Below are 18,696 nucleotides of genomic sequence, written 5' to 3' on the forward strand. Positions count from 1 at the left end.
TGTGAAACAGAAAAAGGGTAAGAACATCTGCGCTAAACCCTTCTTTCGTTGAAACAATTCTTAAATTGACATAAGCGGGATGTACGTTGCTGGCGGGAAAGTGGAACGGCCACAACAACGTAGTCTAGAGCGGCGACTAACGCCTCTTTACCAGGCAAATATATGGGCCCTCTTTTAGGCTTCGAATTAAAGTGCAGCTTAGTCAGACCTTACCCCTAAATTCAGGCAGTTGCCCATTTTTAGCTGCAGTTTAAAAAAAAATGCCCACAGGAGCATTTTTTGGGACAAGCTGCCAAGCGAGCCACTGTGCTCGAGCTGGCTCGCCACTCTGCCTCACTTATCCAAATTGGGCCTTTTATTTCCGCCATTAAACAACACATAAAGAGATAGCCAATTATAACTCCATAATATTTTTACCCTCTTGAAAATGTTATTTTAATCACGGGCACAACAAGAGCCACTCTGTCGTTTTCACATGTGTGTAATGAAATAATAACTCTCCGGCGCGCGGAGCGGCATCTTGGCACGCGGTGGCGGCGGCGGCAGGACTCGGGCGGGCGCGCGCTCGCGCCGCTCTGAACGCGGTCCAGCGTTTCGAGTGTCGCGTGATGAGTCACAGTACAATGTACTGCGTGTTCGGAGAGAGTCGCGACTGCCTCCGCACCCCCCAGCTTCGAGAGATGTTAAATAACCCTTGCTTGATTTAATTTACCTGACTCTCAACATTGACCTTTTTGAGGTACACGCGGCCGACTCTGATTCTGACAAGGAGGAAGTGCACCGCGTCACAAGTCTCTTACAGTCGAATGTGCTTTTCTCGAAGCCATTGCCTGTTTATTTTTTTTTCTAGGCAATGGAATTAGAGAGGAGCTAAAAATATTAATCTTATTTTTTCAGCCCAAAAAACACACTCAATATCTGGGACGGAAATGTGGAGCAACCTGAGGGACGTCCGTTTACGGGTTCAGTGAGAGCGGCTCTGCGCGGATGCGCGCGCCGTTTCCGCCCGGAAGTAATGCGTCACAATTCCGACTGGAGCGCGAGACGCGAGTTGCTCAGGCTCAGCAATGTCAAAGTTCCTTTGTGAGGTTCGGAAAAACATCCCAGAGAAAAAGGAGTCGAAGCTGTCGGAGACTCAGCTGAGGACGTGGGGCCTGAAAGGTTCGCTCTTTCCGAAGCTAAACCAGTACTCAGCCTGCACGTAATGAATATAAACACAGGCTGCGTGTCTCTCTCTCACGGCCAACTTCTTGTGCCACACATCATGATCAGTCCAGGCAGGACAGGAGAAAAAGTTTCCCGCCGAACTGAGACGAAATTCACTTCAGTTCAGGCGTCGCTCATGTTCGCTTCCGCGGCGGGAACCGGCTCGTTTTCGCCACGACTCGAGTCGAGTGTCAACGCAATCTGTCCAATTTTATGAAGTGCTTCACTGACAGTTACCAAACCGTGTTCGCCGCATACTAGCTTCGTGTTTGTGTACGAGGGGGGGGGGAAATAAAAATCGAGCGTGTTCTTCTTTACGCTCTTCGTCTGCAGAGACACGTTCAGCTACTTATTTACCTGAAAAACTCTGCCTCCTGCTGCAACGAACGGTACAGGAGTTTTTGAAATTCACAAGATTCTCTGTTTTATTCGTGTACGGTTTGTTTTTCCATAGCATTTTGATTTTTAAATAACTTCTTTCCGAAAATTCCAGTTTGAAGTGGCCCGATGGGCAACTGCCTCCATTAACCGTTTCATCGCCGGAAGTTGTGTGAACCATTGAGTACCAATCACACACACACACAAAATCATAGGGTTAAAAGCGTGACCCCACAGCAAAGTCGTTAGCTTTGTGCTCTGCTGCAGTAATTCCACACATTTTACACGCAATTACTCGTGTTCCTGACACACGAGTGTAACCTGTCTGTCTCTCACTGGCGACACCACGTCTCCATCGATTTCCCTTTTTAACAGTGTTTGTATATTTAGTTAATTGGAGTAACTGCCACTTACAAACTTCAGTGCGGTCTTTTTCTTTTTTTTTGGGTGTGTTATACAATTTCAGATACCCCTCGAGGCTCCTTTTAAATTAAAGTGACACGCAGATGCGCCCCCTAGTGGAACCCTGGGCTTCATCGCACCTCCAGCGCCCCCTAGTGGACATTGAAGAGCAGTTTGCACGCGCGCATCGCACTATGTGGGGAGCAATGAAACAGGGAGTGTCGAAAAAAACAGAACATTCTGGTCCGTTTAGTTCGTACTCCATAGAAGGTGACAGTTGCGCTGGGATCATTTCTGGGTGTTTACACCAGCAATGGCCTGGCGTTCCACCAGGAGGTTCCCTGCCTCGAACCCTTGCTTCTGCGACAGGCTCTGGACGCCTGCGTACCCAGCACCGGACGAGGGTTATCGTTAGGATAGGTTGGGATTTGCGGCCCCAGTGTTCTTTGTAAATCACAATACTAATAAATGTGTGTTTTTGCTTTAAATGTTCTCAGGGTTGGGGTGATGTATGGTTTCTCTTTGGTTCTCTCTCTGCTGGGACAGGACTCCAGTTGAGGCCCTACCAGTTGGGGGGAGTTCGTTGGCTCTCCCAGTGCCTAAAGAACCAGGAGGGATGCATCCTTGGTGATGAGATGGGCCTGGGAAAGACATGCCAAGTCAGTCAACTAGACCACATGTACCTGTTTCACATTTGAACAAACACACTGGGTTGTCTGACTGTTCGTTTATTTTGTTCCAGCTAGCACAGTTAAATCTTTAAATAAAATCCAGCCTTCTGTGTCACGGAGTCAACCAACAAGAGGCATTTCGTAGAGGTGAGATGATGTCATGTTCTCCCATTCGTTATTTTACAGACTGTTTCTTTGCTGGTGTATATAAGGGGGAGCCAAGGGCACGAAGGACCCTTCTTGATCCTTAGCCCTCTCTCTGTCTTGGAGAACTGGAGGGAGGAGATGGAACGGTGAGTTCTGTGTGATTTCGCTCCTAGTGCGGACACTCTTTTTCTCTCAGCATTGTGGCAATGTGATACAGAGCTTTATCGTGAATGTTTCCTGTATCCTGCATGGTTGTCATTGTTTTGGAGGAGGTCTTTCCAGCTCTCAGGTTCTTGTCGTCGTTTGTTGTTTATAGAGCTACCTGGAATTCACCACTAGGTGGAGACTGTGATCCACACACACACACACACACACACACACACACATTTTTAGAACTGCTCGTCCCATACGGGGTCGCGGGGAACCGGAGCCAACCCGGCAACACAGGGCGTAAGGCCGAAGGGGGTGGGGACACACCCATTCAGTTAAAAATATCTGCTGGTTTAGTCCCTTAGCTCCTCTTGCAGGAGTGGAAACCGAACTGAGTAAAACTACAATATTAAACTATGCATTACAGGGGTGGATTAAGATTTTTTTGGATCTCATGAGATTGTGGGGTAGCTTTTTGTGTAAATTGTGTATCAGACAGCAGGTATTATTGTGTTCAGAGTTGCTGCCTTTAAACATAAAGAACCCGTGATCAAAGTATACATCAAATTCCTTTGGTTAAAATTAGTCAGCTGTGTGCATTGGAAAATCATGGTAATAGTTTATCGTTGTAAGCAGCTGTAGAGAAAAGTAACAGTTAAATGAGTAAATGTAACTACAGTGCTAAAGGTAGCAAATAATTATGTAATGCACAAATTATATTAATATATATTTTTTCTGAGATGTATGTCGTTTTGGAGAAAAGCATTTGCTAAATGAATAAATGTAAATGTAGTTACTATAATTGTAGTTTAAATTGTATCTTATCTGAAATGTACCATTTATAGTCTGGGTAAAAGATAATTATTTTATCTAAAATGTTAAAATTCATTACTGTCAATACATTCCTGCTGCTTCAGAGTCAGTGACTTTGTGTTTTCTTCACAGGTTCTCTCCCGGCTTGTCAGTGATCTGTTACAGGGGGGACAAAGAAAAGAGGGCTGAGCTGCAGAGTGAACTAAAAACAGGGAGGCGCTTTCATGTGCTGCTCACCACTTACGAAGTAAGACATCCTGTCTTAGAACCTTGCAGAATCTTCTTAAAAAAGCTGTCACCCTCTGTTGTCACACTGGTTCTTGTACTGAAGCACAGCAGTGCCCATTATTGTTTTAGCGTCGTTTCCTTGTGAATGACAAAAATGTTTCAAGTCTTTTTCCTGTCTGTTCATTTCTTAGCTATGTCTCAAAGATGCATCATTCTTGAGAAGGTAGGCCAACAGCTGCGGTCAGATTCTTGTGGTTCGTTAACTTTTGTCAGCAGCAGATATGGGATTTCTTCTCCAGAAGACCATTCCACTTCTAGTTAGGGGAAACGTATCACATGTTAGAGAAGTCACATGATGAATTAGTCATAAATCAGAGGTAGTGTGAACAGGCCCTATGACTGAGTAGTCGTGTGACCTATAACCTTGGATTGCTGTTGACTTTGCAGGTGGCAGTGGAGGGTTCTGGTGGTGGATGAGGCTCACAGACTGAAGAACCAGAACTCTGTACTACATAACATGCTGTCTGAGGTGAGTGCCTCCCACCTTCCTTAACTCGCTCCAAGACTCGCACGTCAGTTTGCTGCTTAGTAAGTTATGGCCACCTTCGCTGTCATTGGTTTTGCAGTTTTCATTTGGCTTCAAGGTGTTGCTCACAGGGACGCCCATCCAAAACAACCTGCAGGAGGTCTATGCCCTTCTGAGCTTCATTCAACCCTCCATCTTTCCTAAGAGTGAGGTGGATGACTTTGTCAGCACTTATTCACAGGTGGAAACTCAACCAGTTCTTGGTAAGATGATTGGGGATATATAACCATTATTGACAATGAGTGAAAATGTTGTGTTTATGCAACCATGTGAAAAAAATGTTGCATATTCCCCCTCCATTCTTTAGCTAGTGAACTACACAGCATCCTTAAGCCCTTCCTGCTGCGCAGGGTGAAGGCAGAGGTGGCAGCTGAGCTGCCAAGGAAAATAGAGCTGGTGGTCTACCATGGCATGTCTGCCCTGCAAAAGAGATACTACAAAGCCATCCTCATGAAGGACATTGGTAAGACTACCCAGCTACAACCTGGTTTCAGCCATGGTTGTGCAAAGGCGAGACTTTATTTTGCAGTTTGTTAGAACTTTCTGTACATACAGTAGCTTATAATTGCATTGGTTACACGTTTATGAATTCTTATTTTTACCATGAAAACTGAAAGTTGGTATCTTAGTTAAAATGGTCATGCGTGTTAGTTTTTTTGTTTTACGTTATTTATCGTTACTTCTCCTAGGAGTCGAATGGCTAGTTCTTTGTGTTACAAGTCCATACCCTTTACCACTTTTCTTCCTGTTGCAAATGTAGATAACTCAGCGGTTATTGTGGCGCATGCACTGAGATGGCTCTATTGGTTAAACCAGCGTAATGGTGACATGTCTATGGTAGATCCTATCTCTGTTTCGTTCTCTGTCTGGAGATGATTCCGTTCATGTACTAACCAGCTTTTTTCCTCCTCAGATGCATTTGAAAACGAACAGGGCAGCAAAACCAGGCTGCTAAATATCTTAATGGAACTGAGAAAATGTGTCAATCATCCGTATCTGTTTGATGGTAGGAGACTTGAAAACTGAGCTTTGGTCCCAGAACTGGAAGATACTAGAGCTACATTTACATTTATTCATTCAGCAGACGCTTTTCTCCAAAGCAATGTATGCCTTGTCGAAAATACAATGTTTCCATTGCATTACCAGGAAGAGAAACTTAGGTGCAGATGCGTGATACTTAACTGCAGTTAGTTTGCTATGTAGGGTAAATACTGTGAGAATTTTTTTGTGGGTCTTCGTATCTTGTCCCTCCCGTTATTTCCTCATTTTCCTTTTATTGTCAACTCTTTCATTTGTACTGTATTCATTTCAGTTCAGTATCAATATTTTACCAGTGCGCAGATGTAGAAATGTTAGGTACATTAAGGATAATGAAATAATGAGAATAAACAGGCTCTTTTTGTCCCTCGTTCTCTCTGTAGGGGTAGAACCAGAGCCTTTTGAAATGGGGGAGCATCTCATTGAGGCCAGTGGGAAGCTGTGCCTCCTAGACAGCATGCTGAGATTCCTGCACCAGGGGTCAGTCTTTGCACATCTATGCCAGTTTCTCCCCGGTTTGTGAATCACAGTGTTGCTCTTTGCTGTTTCACATGATACACACTCCTAACCTATTTCATTCAGTGTCCTGGATAAAATCAAGCAGAGTGGCGGAAAGATTTGTAGTTTCAGAACCAAGTTTTGTCTGATGCACGTAATGGTGTTTACACACCTTTCAAAAGGAATTTAGATCCCTGCTGTCTGTGACCTGATCCATTCTGTAACATACTGTATATCTAGGCTCATGTTTTAGTGTTATGTCAGTGTTCCATCTTCTGCTGTGTGTCTTGCATGGAGGCAGTTGATGATACACCATCTGTGGAAAGTAAGGCACATCTGAGAGTTGCACTGTTACATTTACATTTAGTCATTTTCATTTATTCATTTAGCAGATGCTTTTATCCAAAGTGACGTACAAATCAGCAAAAATACAATTTGTGCATTACGTTAAGAGAAAGCGATATGGCTGCGAACATGTGACTCTTAAGTAAACCTAGTTTACCTTCCACTTGATGCACCGATGTTCATCGCTCAAGTAGGTGCATAAAACGCAGGATAGATGAATCCTGTTAACGTCCTACCAATTTTTTTTTTTATAATATAAGATACACAAAAATCACATGCAGTGCTAGAGTAGCGGCTGTATAAGGGCTAATCTAGTGATCCTCATGAAGTTACGGTGCATGAACGTTTACACCATATGTGAGCTGGAGAGATCTTGGCTGAAATGGATCCAGAAAAGGTGAGTTTTCAGACCCTTCTCGAATTTAGGCAGAGTTTCTGCACTTCTGAGTGGGAGGGGAAGGTCATTCCACCGCAACGGAGCCAGAACCGAGAACCGTCGTGCTTTACCTTTCGTGTGTAGGACCACCAAGCGAGCAGAAGTAGATGAACAAAGGGGTCTGGTTTGAGTGTAGTAGTTGATCAGGTCCTGTAAATAGCTGGGAGCAGTTCTTTTGATGCATTTGTAGACAATAACCAGGGTCTTAAATTTGATTCGGGCAGCTATAGGAAGCCAATGCAGAGAAAAGCAGAGCTGTTGTGAGGGGGGTTAAAAAAAAAAAAATTCCACAGACGAACTGTACAGGGCTCACCATGTTATTGAGTGCTGTGGAACTCATGAAAAAAGGGGTTTTTTTTCTTTTTTTTTTTGAAGGGGTCACCGAGTGTTGCTGTTCTCTCAGATGACAAGAGTGTTGGACATTCTGCAGGACTACATGGAGTATAGAGGTATTGTGAGATGTCACCACTATAGATACTATACAGTGTTGATATGAACCCTGTGCTCTCACTTGCTTCCCCCTCTTTTGAAAATTTAATCTGTATGCTTCAGTGTGTCGTTCTTTATTAGGTTTCTGGTATTGAACGTGAGTGGTTCTGTTAGTAGGAGTACGTTCCAAAATTAACACCCTTCTGAAGAATGTTTTATGGCTCATTAATGGTGGGTGACACATCACAGATCAGTGAATTCTGGGTGTGGTTGTGGATTTTGTTTATTACCACCTTGTCGGTCCTAGTTTATGATCTTTGAAAAAGGACCATATTGAAATTTTAAAATGCTGAGCCAAAGCGCCTCACAGTAGTCTGTCTAACAAATTATATGTTGTTCTTGAATATAAATGTTATGTGCGTCAATTTGTAACATGTTCTGCGTTTTAAAAAATATTTATATACATAACACCATGAATGGCATACCATAAACAATCTGCAAGTTTCTGTGTTTGCTTTGCCAAATTTTGTGTCAGTGTATCAGGCTGTGTTCATATTTCTGTAGGAGTTCTTCCTCTGTGCAAGCGTTTGTATGTTCACAACTCAGAATCGTCTGTCATGGTAACCTCCACCCTGTAGGCTACAGCTATGAGCGGTTGGATGGCTCTGTCCGAGGTGAGGAGCGGAACCTTGCCATCAAGAACTTCAGCAGCAAAGATGTGTTTGTCTTCCTTCTGAGCACCAAAGCAGGTAGGCAGTGCTGAGTAATGTGTCATGTTAGCACCTGTCGAATAAGCCCATTGTCTTTATCATGGATGTTGTTTGAAGGCTCTTTATGCTGAAATTTGTATGTCTTTGGTACAAAATTAACCAAACCTGAGGTGCACAAAGAAAGCTCACCTTGACTATATGTGTGATGGATGGGGGTCAGGGGGATAACGGTGTAATGAGAACTGTAAACGCTCTGTAAAAAGGTTCAGTTTCAAGATAACTCTTTTCGCTAGTACAGAAATTTGGGGGAAATGGGTGACTGGATCATAGTATATCATGGAAAATGGACACAAACATGTTTTGGACCCAACATTCCTAAGAGTCTATGCCCCTTTTGTTTTTAAGTTTTCAAAAGCTGTGGAAACCCTGATGTTTGTGTGAAAACAGGCTCAGATCGGAGCCTTTGAAACCCAGTTTAATAACCCCATTAAAACGGAGATCACGAAGGTCCAAATGAGTTTAACTGCCATAATTCTGTAGGAGGTGTTGGGATGAACCTGACATCAGCAGACACTGTGATTTTCATGGACAGCGATTTCAACCCCCAGAATGACCTGCAAGCTGCTGCTCGTGCCCACAGGATTGGTCAGAAAAGGTAAAAAAAAAAAAAAAATCCCCCTAGGTGTGAAAGCATTGCTCTGATCTTTTTTTATGTTGTTCTTTATGTTAGCTTCTCAATTGTTATGACAGTCCCACCAAATCTGGTCTGTAAAGTTTGTGCTGTGCTTAAAATACCTTGTTTTGTACCAAGTCCTCAGTATACACACACAGTTAGGACCTGAAATCATCCTATTTGTAAATTCAAAATAACTTTTATCACTACATCAGTTAACAGAAGCCTAATAATACAGATGTATCTCAGTTTGTGTTAAATTCTATTACAACTGATGAATCTCTGTTCACATTTAAAAAGGGTCTTAAGACTCATGGCTTCCAGACTCACTTCGCCCATGATCTCTTAAGTTCATGTAAGGTGTAAATGTTCATGCACTATAACTTTAAGATCGTGCCCGGATAAACCTTTACGCATCTACTCCTGTAGCATAAAAACAACAATAACGTAGGAACATCAAGGTGCAGTAACTGAGATGCAAAAGTTATTAATGTTATGTTGAATGGTGGGGAAGGAAGGGGAATCTGACATATGCAAATTTTGACTTGCGTAAGGAGTAGAGCGGTCTATTTGTGTAAGTCGTGGGGTGTCTACGTTATGTGAAACTCTTGGATGTAACTATAATAAATAAATGCAATAAGATTTTATTGTCTGTGAACTATACGTATTAAAATTGACTGAAAATAAAAATGAATTGTGTTCACAAGCTTCTCTTTAGTGACGATTGTTCACTGATCTATACTACAAACGTTCAACGTTTGCTATCTTGTTGATCGCAAAGAGTCAGAAAAACCCGACATAACCTGGAAGGGCAGTGTCTGAATTAATCCGATCCACACTCTTGTTGTTTGGGTGCTTTTTACTGCCAGCTAGCAGCTGCAGAGAAGCAGGTAATGTTTGCCTCATTTTAAGGAACAGACAACTGAAGAAAATACAAAAAAAAGGATTCTCTACTTTCTTGTCCACCGTTGCACAACATGTAATTGACCCTCGTTTAGCTAAGCATCTTTCTCAAGGTTGCAAAGGAAGTTCTCCACCCAGTGTTTGAACACACCATCTGTTGTCTACTTTAAATTTCTTCTGCTCTTGTATTGCCCATACCTGTTGCAGGGCTGTGAAGGTTATCAGGCTACTGGGAAGGGACACAGTGGAAGAGATTATATACTCGCGAGCTGCGTCCAAGCTGCAACTGACCAACACGATCATCGAGGAGGGCCGCTTCTCTCTGCTTGACCAGGCCCAATCTGCAGAAGCTGGACTCCAGGTCAGACAGCCTTTAAATCTAGACACCTCTCTAAGCTTTTAGTCCTCCTCTGTCACTGCCACTCCTGTATTTGTCTAAAGGCCATGATCTTATTATCCTTTTTGCAGCTGAGTGAGATCCTTAAGTTTGGGGTGGACAAGCTTTTGGCTTCAGAGGAAAGCTCTGTGCAGGATGTGGACCTGGGGCTCATCCTGGGACGGACAGAGGGGGGTCAGTGGTTGGTTGATGAGGAGCCCTGCCTTCCAAGCAAGGAAGAGGACACATCGCTCATTAACAGTCAGAGTGAGTGTACCGTCATCTGTGAGACTGACTAAAATTTAAAATGTACCTGTATTGTTACTAAGAATAGCGATACATGTAGCTGTTTGTTCTCAATCGTGTATCTCTTTACAGACCACATGTATATCTATGAGGGACGGGACTACTCCAGGGACCCAAGCTCAGAGGACCAGAGATGTTTTGATCAGCTGGTGGAAGAATTGCAAACCTATCTTGAGGCTGCACAAGAGGGGCGAGCCCTTCGCTACAAGGCTGGTGTAAGAGTCTCTTCCTCTGAAAGATGAAGGTTTTGATTATGCTAAATAAACAAAAACCCTCCACTAGGGTTTTTTTTTTTTTTTTTTTTAAAAAAAAAAAAACCTTGTAGGCAGTGCATATGTCAGTAGGTAGTAAGAGAGAATGTGTACTTTGTCATCAGATGTTTTTCATATGTCTGTAAACTGTGTTCAAGACGGTATCTGTCATCAGTCTGTGTCAGCAAGGTGTTGTACCTGAATACACTGGGCGTCAGGCAGTAAGTTGCACCTCAGTATATTGTGTGTCAATCAGTTGCTTGCACCTTAGTGTTCTGTGCCTCCTTAGGTCTCTCTCTCCGGGCCCCTGGTAGCCCCATTGCGCAGAAAGAGGGTACTGACTGAAGCTGAGCTGGAGCTGAGACGTGAGAAGAGAAGGGAGGCAGCCGCTAAGAAAGCTAGGCTACAGGAGGACAGGAAGCGGCAGCGGGAGGAGCAGCAGTACAGGAGGAAGTAAGCCTGGTCTCGTGACCTGTCATAAGCAGCCTCTGCTCTCTTCTGGGAAATCATAGCTCTGATTCAGGGCATTATCGTGGCCTTTCACTCCCCCTCTATCGCTCTGACGTGGCACCTTGCAGTTCTGGACTTTCCCCAGAAAGAAACTTGTCATCTCCCCACTACATTCTATTAGGATGTCATGATGACCACTTTTTTTTTGCTGGGTAATTGGATTACCCCTAAACCTACCATGTAGAAAGTGTCAAAAAACCCTTAATGCGTGGTGATGTTTTTACTGAAGGAAAACGTGAGTGGGCTGTAAAGCAGTAGCATTAACGTTGAACCATTAGAAAATGACTTGCAGTATCAACATCCACCCACAGCTCCTTTACACTCTGAACTGTTAAAAGTGCATAGAGTCAGCTAAACAAAAAAAAAAAAAAACTGACTTTATGAAGTTTGCAGAAAAACCTCAAAGAAGTCTAACACTACTTGGATTTCTTGCATATGCATTCTGTTTATTGATAGTATTTTTTTTATAGACCATAATATTTACTTCAAGTAAATATTATCATGTAGTGTTATTGCATACACTGTTTAGTTATCAATGTAGTCAGCTGGCAGCACAGATCAACCATTGCTTCCCTGCCACCTTTTGTATCCTTTATTTTGCCTAAAGACCCAGAGAAATGTCCTCTGAGTTTAGTGAATTGTGAGCGCCTCTAGATCCTGTCAGTAATATAATATACTGTGAATGCTTACAGTTACAGTTAACTGTAGTTTTGTGCCTCCTGCAGGATTGCATGGTGGGAATCATGTGGGTACCACTCTCTGTGCCTGCCTCTTGCTGACAGTGATGAGGATGACGAGGAAGCAGGGGAAGAGGGTGATGACATCAGCATCAGCTCCGTGGCTTCGGAGCACACAGACATCCACTACATCCTGGGGGATGTTACTCACCCACAGGCCAACCAGGAGGATGCTATTATTGTACACTGTGTCGGTCAGTGTGCCCCCTAATTCCTAATGGTCACAGCTACGAAACCCTATGTTTTACAGTATTACTTTCCTCAGCTGTAGTCAAGCATGGTACCTATTGGATGAAATGGAAATATGATTTGTGACTCAATTAGTAAATTTCCGACTCTTTACAAATATGTCCTGTATGCATTTGTTTCATTAAATGTTTGCCATTTTTGCATGAAAGTTTTTGCTAACCACAAGTATAGTAAACCTTGAAAAAAGATGTTGTAGGGACATCCCCATATATTAAAATGACTTTTTTTTTTTTTTTAAATGAAAAAGCTGGCTAACTTTAAAAGAAGACTTAAGCTGTAATAAATTGTTTATCAAATTCCTTTTATGTGATTTGTTTGGGGAATCAGTGCATTAAGATGTCGTAGTGAAGGTAATGATGTGTAACATTTGCATGTGCTGTATTTGTTTTTAAACGTGTAGATGACTCTGGTCACTGGGGACGAGGTGGATTATTCACCGCGCTGGAGGTGAGGTCAGATGAGCCTCGGAAGCAGTATGAGCTTGCTGGCAAAATGAAAGGTGATTCTGGTTGTTGTGTGGATTAAGGTCTGTGTAGCCAATTTGGCCACATACTACACACCTCTAAAGTTTACCAAAACTGTTGATCACTTGCACATTGTGCGTTACGGGCATTTGTGGACATTTTATCAAATTTGTATTTCAGATTTGGCTCTTGGTCACGTGCTGCTGTTTCCGATTGATGACAAACAGTCCAGGCTGGATGGCCAAGATGAAGTGAGTATCTCCTTGGAACAAATGCAATGGAAATGCTGTGAAGGGTGGGCATAAGTGAGCTTTTTCAGCTGTAGAATATTCAGTCATTATGCGGTTAACATTATATGCACGCTTTTACAACTGTGTCATTTTTGGATCATGTTCACTAGTGACTGACTCATAAGAACTTTTCATTACAATTAATGTCTTTGACCAAAACTATGTGACCCACCAATAATACATGTTTCTGTGCATGTGCAGCTCTCACATGTGCATTGCTTACACAGAGTATTTAATTAAAATTAAAAACAAAATGAAAACACAAAACGGGGCTTTTAGCGGCAGTCGTATCTCCACCAGTCCAGGATTTAAGGTGAAGTTATGCTTGTACTTCATCAGTCTGTGAAATGCCCTCCTCAACTCCAGGTGCACCCATTGCTTGTCCATACCCGTGCGTGCCACAAATATTTTAGGTTTTTTTTTTTTTAAAACCCTCACAGGGCCAAAGTACTATTAGCAGTAGAAAAAATCTGTACCAGCTGATGTTAATTTGCAATGTTTGCCTGAAGAGGGTTAAATTAATTTGGCAAGTCTGGTTCTTTTTGATGTGTTGTTTTAGTTTTTTTTTAAATATTTATATATAATAAGAGGTGACACGGTGGCCCAGCGAGTAGCACTGTTGTTGTGTAGCGCCTGGGTGGTGCGAGAGGATGTGGGTTCAATCTCCGCTCGGTCTGTGTGGAGTTTTCATCTTCTCCCCATGTCTACATGGGTTTCTTCCCACAATCCAAAGACATGCTGTTCAGTTCACCCATAGTGTGTGAGTGACAGAGAGTGTGTTCCACTGATGTATGGATGAGTGACCCAGTGTAAGTAGTGTATCGTGCAGTGTAAGTCACCTTGGTGAATAAGGTGTGTGGGCTGATAACACTACATAAAGTTCATTGGAAGTTGCTTTGGAGAAAAGCATCTGCTAAATAAATAAATGTGTACTGCTATCTCTCATAACAAAAATGGTACCAGTCATATGACCTCGTAAGAGGAGACCTTTATTCCTGTTGTGCAGTTATCGGCAGAGTTTTAGTCCCAAACCCTGACGCTGATTGGGAAGTGACTGTAGGGGATTCTTCGTGCTTCATGCTGACCAGATATTTGCATCACATGTCAGTTGGCTACATAGACAGCAACCAGTTTATATTTTTACCAAGAACAGCTACTGGCATAGTAGTTAGTGCTTTTGCCTTTGGACCCAAAGGTCTCAGGTTCAAATACCACCTCTACCTGTCATACCCTTGAGTAAGGTACTTACCCTAAACAGCTCCAGTGGGGGAAAACAAAATTACTCAGCTGTATAAATGGGTAAATAATTGTAAGTAGCTTAACATTATAAATCGCTTCGGAGAAAATGTCAGATAAACATAAAAGTATTAACAGTGACTGTTTGGTATACTGTGTGTCATAACAGCTTCTGTTTGCTGCTAAGGAAGGCAAATGTGTCATTTCTCACAGCAGATAGGCCTTCAGCTTGTCCTGCTGTTGCAAAACTCAAGAGCGATGAAAGATTCTTGATCAGATATTTTCATCCTGTAAGTTAATTGTAGGTTGCAAAGCGTTGTGGGCTGGCTTATACGTGCTGTGGAGACATTTTCCCTTTGGCTTGTTTTGCAGCTAGCCTTGATCGTGGCTCAGGAGAGAGATCAATCCAACAATCTGTCAGGAATAAAGCTCCCTGCCTTGGAGGAGGGTTTGAAGAAGATCCACAGGGTGGCTAAACAGAAGAAAGGTATGCCTATTAAAACACAGCTATCGCAGCCTCAGCCCACCTTGAATGTTTTTATTTCAGGTTTGCAGGGATTGGGGTCATATTATTTGGAAGGAAATTTTTAGTTAGGTCATTTTAAAGTACCTAGAACTTATATATAACAGGTCAGTTGTGTCAGACTTATAAATGTCCTATCATCATGTTCTCCTCAAGTCATAAAAGACCAGTGGCACAGAGCAGTATTTTCATTACAAAACTTCAATATTTAAAATGAACATAAGATGCTGCTGGAATTCTTGTAGAGAGGATCATTTTAGTGGACAGTCAACTCATACTGTAATTTTTTTAAAATGAACACTGAAAGCGGAAAAAAGAAGTCCTCTTAAGTAACCTTTAGTCTTTTCTGAAGTTTTTATTGTTGGTGTCTAGTAGCTTCCCAGCACATGTTTGCCAGAGTGAGTGCAAGTTGGAAGAGAATTAATTTGCATTAATAATAAGGGGGAATGAGATGTGAAAAGTATTGTCAAAAAATCGTGTACAACAAATGCAAACAAAATAATTTTTTAGGTATATACCGCCAACATATAATGGTATTTTTTAATGGCAACTGAGAAATATTTTACATTGCATAGTTACCCACTTTCATACAGCAGAATTCAGAATTGCAAAATCCTTATGTAAATACTGTGTGAAACCTGCTATTTCAGTAAGTTCAGTTGAGCAGCATTAAAGAAGCTGTATTACCTTGTTGATTTACAGTTGAATGTAAAAGTCACGGGGGGCGCAGTGGCGCAGTGGGTTGGACCAGGTCCTGCTCTCTGGTGGGTCTGGGGTTCGAGTCCCGCTTGGGGTGCCTTGTGCTGGACTGGCGTCCCGTCCTGGGTGTGTCCCCTCCCCCTCCAACCTTACGCCCTGTGTTTCCGGGTAGGCTCCGGTTCCCCGTGACCCTGTATGGGACAAGCGGTTCTGAAAATGTGTGTGTGTGTGTGTGTGTGTGTGTGTGTGTAAAAGTCACTAAAAACCAGCTATCAAACCTGAATTATACTTTTCCACTACATTTTCCACTTTTTGAGGCTACCTTTATTCACCCTTGCTTTTTGCTGATGGAAAGTGTTGCAGTCAAAGATGTTTGTTCGAAATGCACTTGATTCTAAAAGATTGATATCTAAGGTAAGGATGGGGAATTCCAGTCCTCCCTGGAGAGAGTATTTTTTTAAACCACATCATCCTTCCCAAATTAAGAATTTTAACTGAAGTCAAAGTGTCTTTGCCAAAGTTTAATTTTAAGCCACAGGTAATTATTTCAGTAAGTCAAAGTTCATTGACTGAACTTTAAGGACTGATATTGCTCACTCGTGCACAGAAAACTTGTCCGTTAAGTTAATCGTTACATGTATTTGATTTATAATTATCTGGAAGCTTAGTTCCAGTATGATTTAGTTTTTTTTTTTTTTTTACAAATATGCATTGTTCCAGTGTAAACTTGATAGATTATTGGCTAAATGACTTACTTTATCCTAGATCCACACTGGAAACTTTGTCAGCAAATGAAAAATCAGTGGTGAATTTTAAATTTTCTCTCCCTTCTGTGTCCCTTTCACATACCAGCAAGTGTACACCTCCCAAGGATAGGTCACTCCACCAAGGGCTTCAACTGGTATGGCACAGAGAGGCTCATTCGCAAGCACCTAGCCTCCAGGAGCATTCTCACTTACATGTATCCTTGCTGGATGACTTCTTAGAGTGAAGTGCTTCATACTCAGAAAGCAGTGTTTAGTCTTCTTCAGTGTGGTTATGAACTGTTTCACCTTGACCTTTGACATGGCCCTTAACAACCCCTGTCAGATATTACTTTCCTAGAAAGGCATCCTCCCGAGCATTGGCCATACCTTCATCTTCATCGTCCCCATCTGTATTTTCAGCAGCTCCCTCATCTTCCAGCAGCACTAGTGGAGTGGGCAAGGACACAATGCCAGTCCGCAATAAAATGCCCGATTTCATGGGTGGAGTCCATGTCTTCTTCTACAACATTGCTGCCTCGGACAGGAAGAGTCTTGCACGCTACCTCATCACATATCCTTCTCAGGTTACGTGGGTAGGCGTGACAGCCAAGGAGTCCCTTTACCCTGAGGTTCCCTCATCTTGCACCATACCACTGGTTTGTTTTCTTTCTGGCTGACTAATCTTGATTTCAAAAGGCACTCTGAAGACATTCTGATTTAGCAAGAGAATTCCTGGATCGGATGGTATTTCATAACTGCCTGGCTGTTTCTGTTGCCTGTGAAATGTTTGCTTCCTTAATAATGAAGCACTTATGATGGTGATGAAGAAGAGGTCATGGGTTCAGAAGTCACGCACATAGTGGCTGACGTGGAAAGCCCTGTCCACAAACGGGTGATTATCCTAAATTCTCCTAATTCCATCACACTGTGATTGAGTAGCCTTTGACCCCTGTGATGCTGTTATCAAGCCACCACATTACCAGCTATTACTCAGCCTTGTTCATAGTCAGGACACACCCTGGTTGTGGATTGTGTCTGGACGAGGGGTTTGAAAAAAGTGTAACCAGTGACAAGGCTTTACATAATGAAGCTGAATAGCTGTGTTCATTGTCCAGTGGATTATAAACTGGTCAAATCTTTTGACAGGAGCTCCAGAACCTCTTGAATGAACATCCTCAGGCGCTTCCTGTCCAGAAGACATGGTTGGAGTCCTGTTTTTCTAAACAAAAGAGAGTCAGCACTACTGAGTTCCTCCTTGAGCTGCACTGAAATCTTTACACTTGTTTTCAGACTGTCATGATCATATCTGTTTGCTGCTAAACAGGATTGAATATTGATACACTTGTTATGCATAGATGGCCAGGTGGAAAGCTGTGCAAATGTAAACGGTAAAGAGTCTTACCTTTTTTGGTAAAGCACCCCAACAAAAAAAAAAAACACAGCTCATACCCAAAAACGTCCTAAATGAGAAAAAGAAGCAGCAGCTTTGAAGTTGTCAAAGCAGAAAGACATTTGAATAGAAAATGCTGTTTTTTTTTTTTTTTTTTTCCTGCTGTGATTGTGATATTTAAACCTAGGTTTTCCTGCTATCATGACCCACAGAAATAAGCCGTTTGAGTTAAGTGATAAGTGAAAACTGAAACCTGATGGATGTCATTATAACACAGACTGTAAACTTCAGTGGGAGTCCTTGTTACTTGTTTCTGACAGTTTACAGATTTATTTTGAGATACTTCCGGGGAATGGTTTGAGAATTACTCTCTTAGGACATGAGGCTTTAATGTAAAAGAATTGTTTGTTCCCGTAGTGCATGAAAAATTGGAAAAGTTACTTATTTCCTAAATAATATGATTATAAATGTGTAAATATCGTCTGCTGGGTTGGCTGGTCTGTTGGAAGGCAATTTTGTAATGTTATCTAGGTGATTTTGCACTGACAACCTAGGTTTTTAATAAATTACCACTGAATTATGTTGTATATAACAAAACATATCACTTGAATTGTATACAGTACTGTACATACTGAAATGTTGTGCAGTCCCATTTTTAAGACTAGTTACATGTATAGTATAGTCATTTTTACATTTTGAATTCTTCAGGAAAGAAATGAAGGGTTACTTGCCTTACTGTCTGAGGGTTTCTGGTTCGAGTCCCACTGCTTGCTGTAGTACCTCTGATCAGAGCACTTATCCTAAATGAAAACAGAAAGAATAGCCTGCTGTGTGTAAAACCCAAAAAGGACAGTGCAGGTTTGTGCTTCAGACCCTGCCCTCTAGCCTGAGCTGTGACACCAGTGAGGAGAGAGCTGAGCCTCCAGCATCATTCTAACTTTTCTCTGCATGATGAAAGTGGCTCTTTGTCAGTAGTGGACAGCAGGTCGTGTCCTTAGCACTTTAAGCTTTTAGTCTGAAGATTTTTGGGTCAAATCTCTACCCTTGACCATGGCTCCCTGAATTGCTATAGTAAGAATGCCCAGCTGTATAAAAAGGTAAATTGCTGAAAAGTTGCTTATCTATCAGTGGGAATCCCGATGGGCATCGAGTTCAGCTGTAAATGGAATACTCTATATCTGTTTACCCAAAGTCCCTTTTACCTTTCTCAAAAAGTAACGTTTTGGATTTGACGTAAATAATTTTCTGCACCGTGTGCAATGTTTTAGATGGGAGTGATGAGCTGTGGGTTATGTTTCACACAGCT

At 42.2% G+C, this 18,696-nt stretch overlaps 1 protein-coding gene across 2 annotated transcripts; it reads left to right on the plus strand.

Moving 5' to 3' along the window:
- The first annotated feature begins 954 nt into the window (after positions 1-954).
- chd1l (chromodomain helicase DNA binding protein 1-like) lies at positions 955-17,866 on the plus strand. Of its 2 annotated transcripts, none has more exons than XM_018749864.2 (25): positions 955-1,161; positions 2,533-2,645; positions 2,844-2,950; positions 3,900-4,014; positions 4,187-4,218; positions 4,443-4,524; positions 4,622-4,784; positions 4,889-5,044; positions 5,495-5,587; positions 6,003-6,099; positions 7,274-7,347; positions 7,966-8,076; positions 8,578-8,692; positions 9,821-9,974; positions 10,082-10,256; positions 10,368-10,510; positions 10,836-10,999; positions 11,782-11,987; positions 12,443-12,541; positions 12,687-12,757; positions 14,405-14,519; positions 16,107-16,215; positions 16,344-16,571; positions 16,811-16,892; positions 17,147-17,866. In XM_018749864.2, the coding sequence occupies exons 1-25, from the start codon at positions 1,068-1,070 to the stop codon at positions 17,267-17,269; spliced, it is 3,021 nt and encodes a 1,006-aa protein (XP_018605380.1). In that variant the 5' UTR covers positions 955-1,067; the 3' UTR covers positions 17,270-17,866. The 2 variants fall into 2 exon arrangements, with proteins under 2 accessions (XP_018605380.1, XP_018605381.1); XM_018749865.2 differs by having other exon boundaries at positions 11,839-11,987.
- Positions 17,867-18,696: the final 830 nt, after the last annotated feature.

Source organism: Scleropages formosus, chromosome 1 (assembly GCF_900964775.1).
Source record: "Scleropages formosus chromosome 1, fSclFor1.1, whole genome shotgun sequence".
NCBI lineage: Eukaryota > Metazoa > Chordata > Actinopteri > Osteoglossiformes > Osteoglossidae > Scleropages > Scleropages formosus.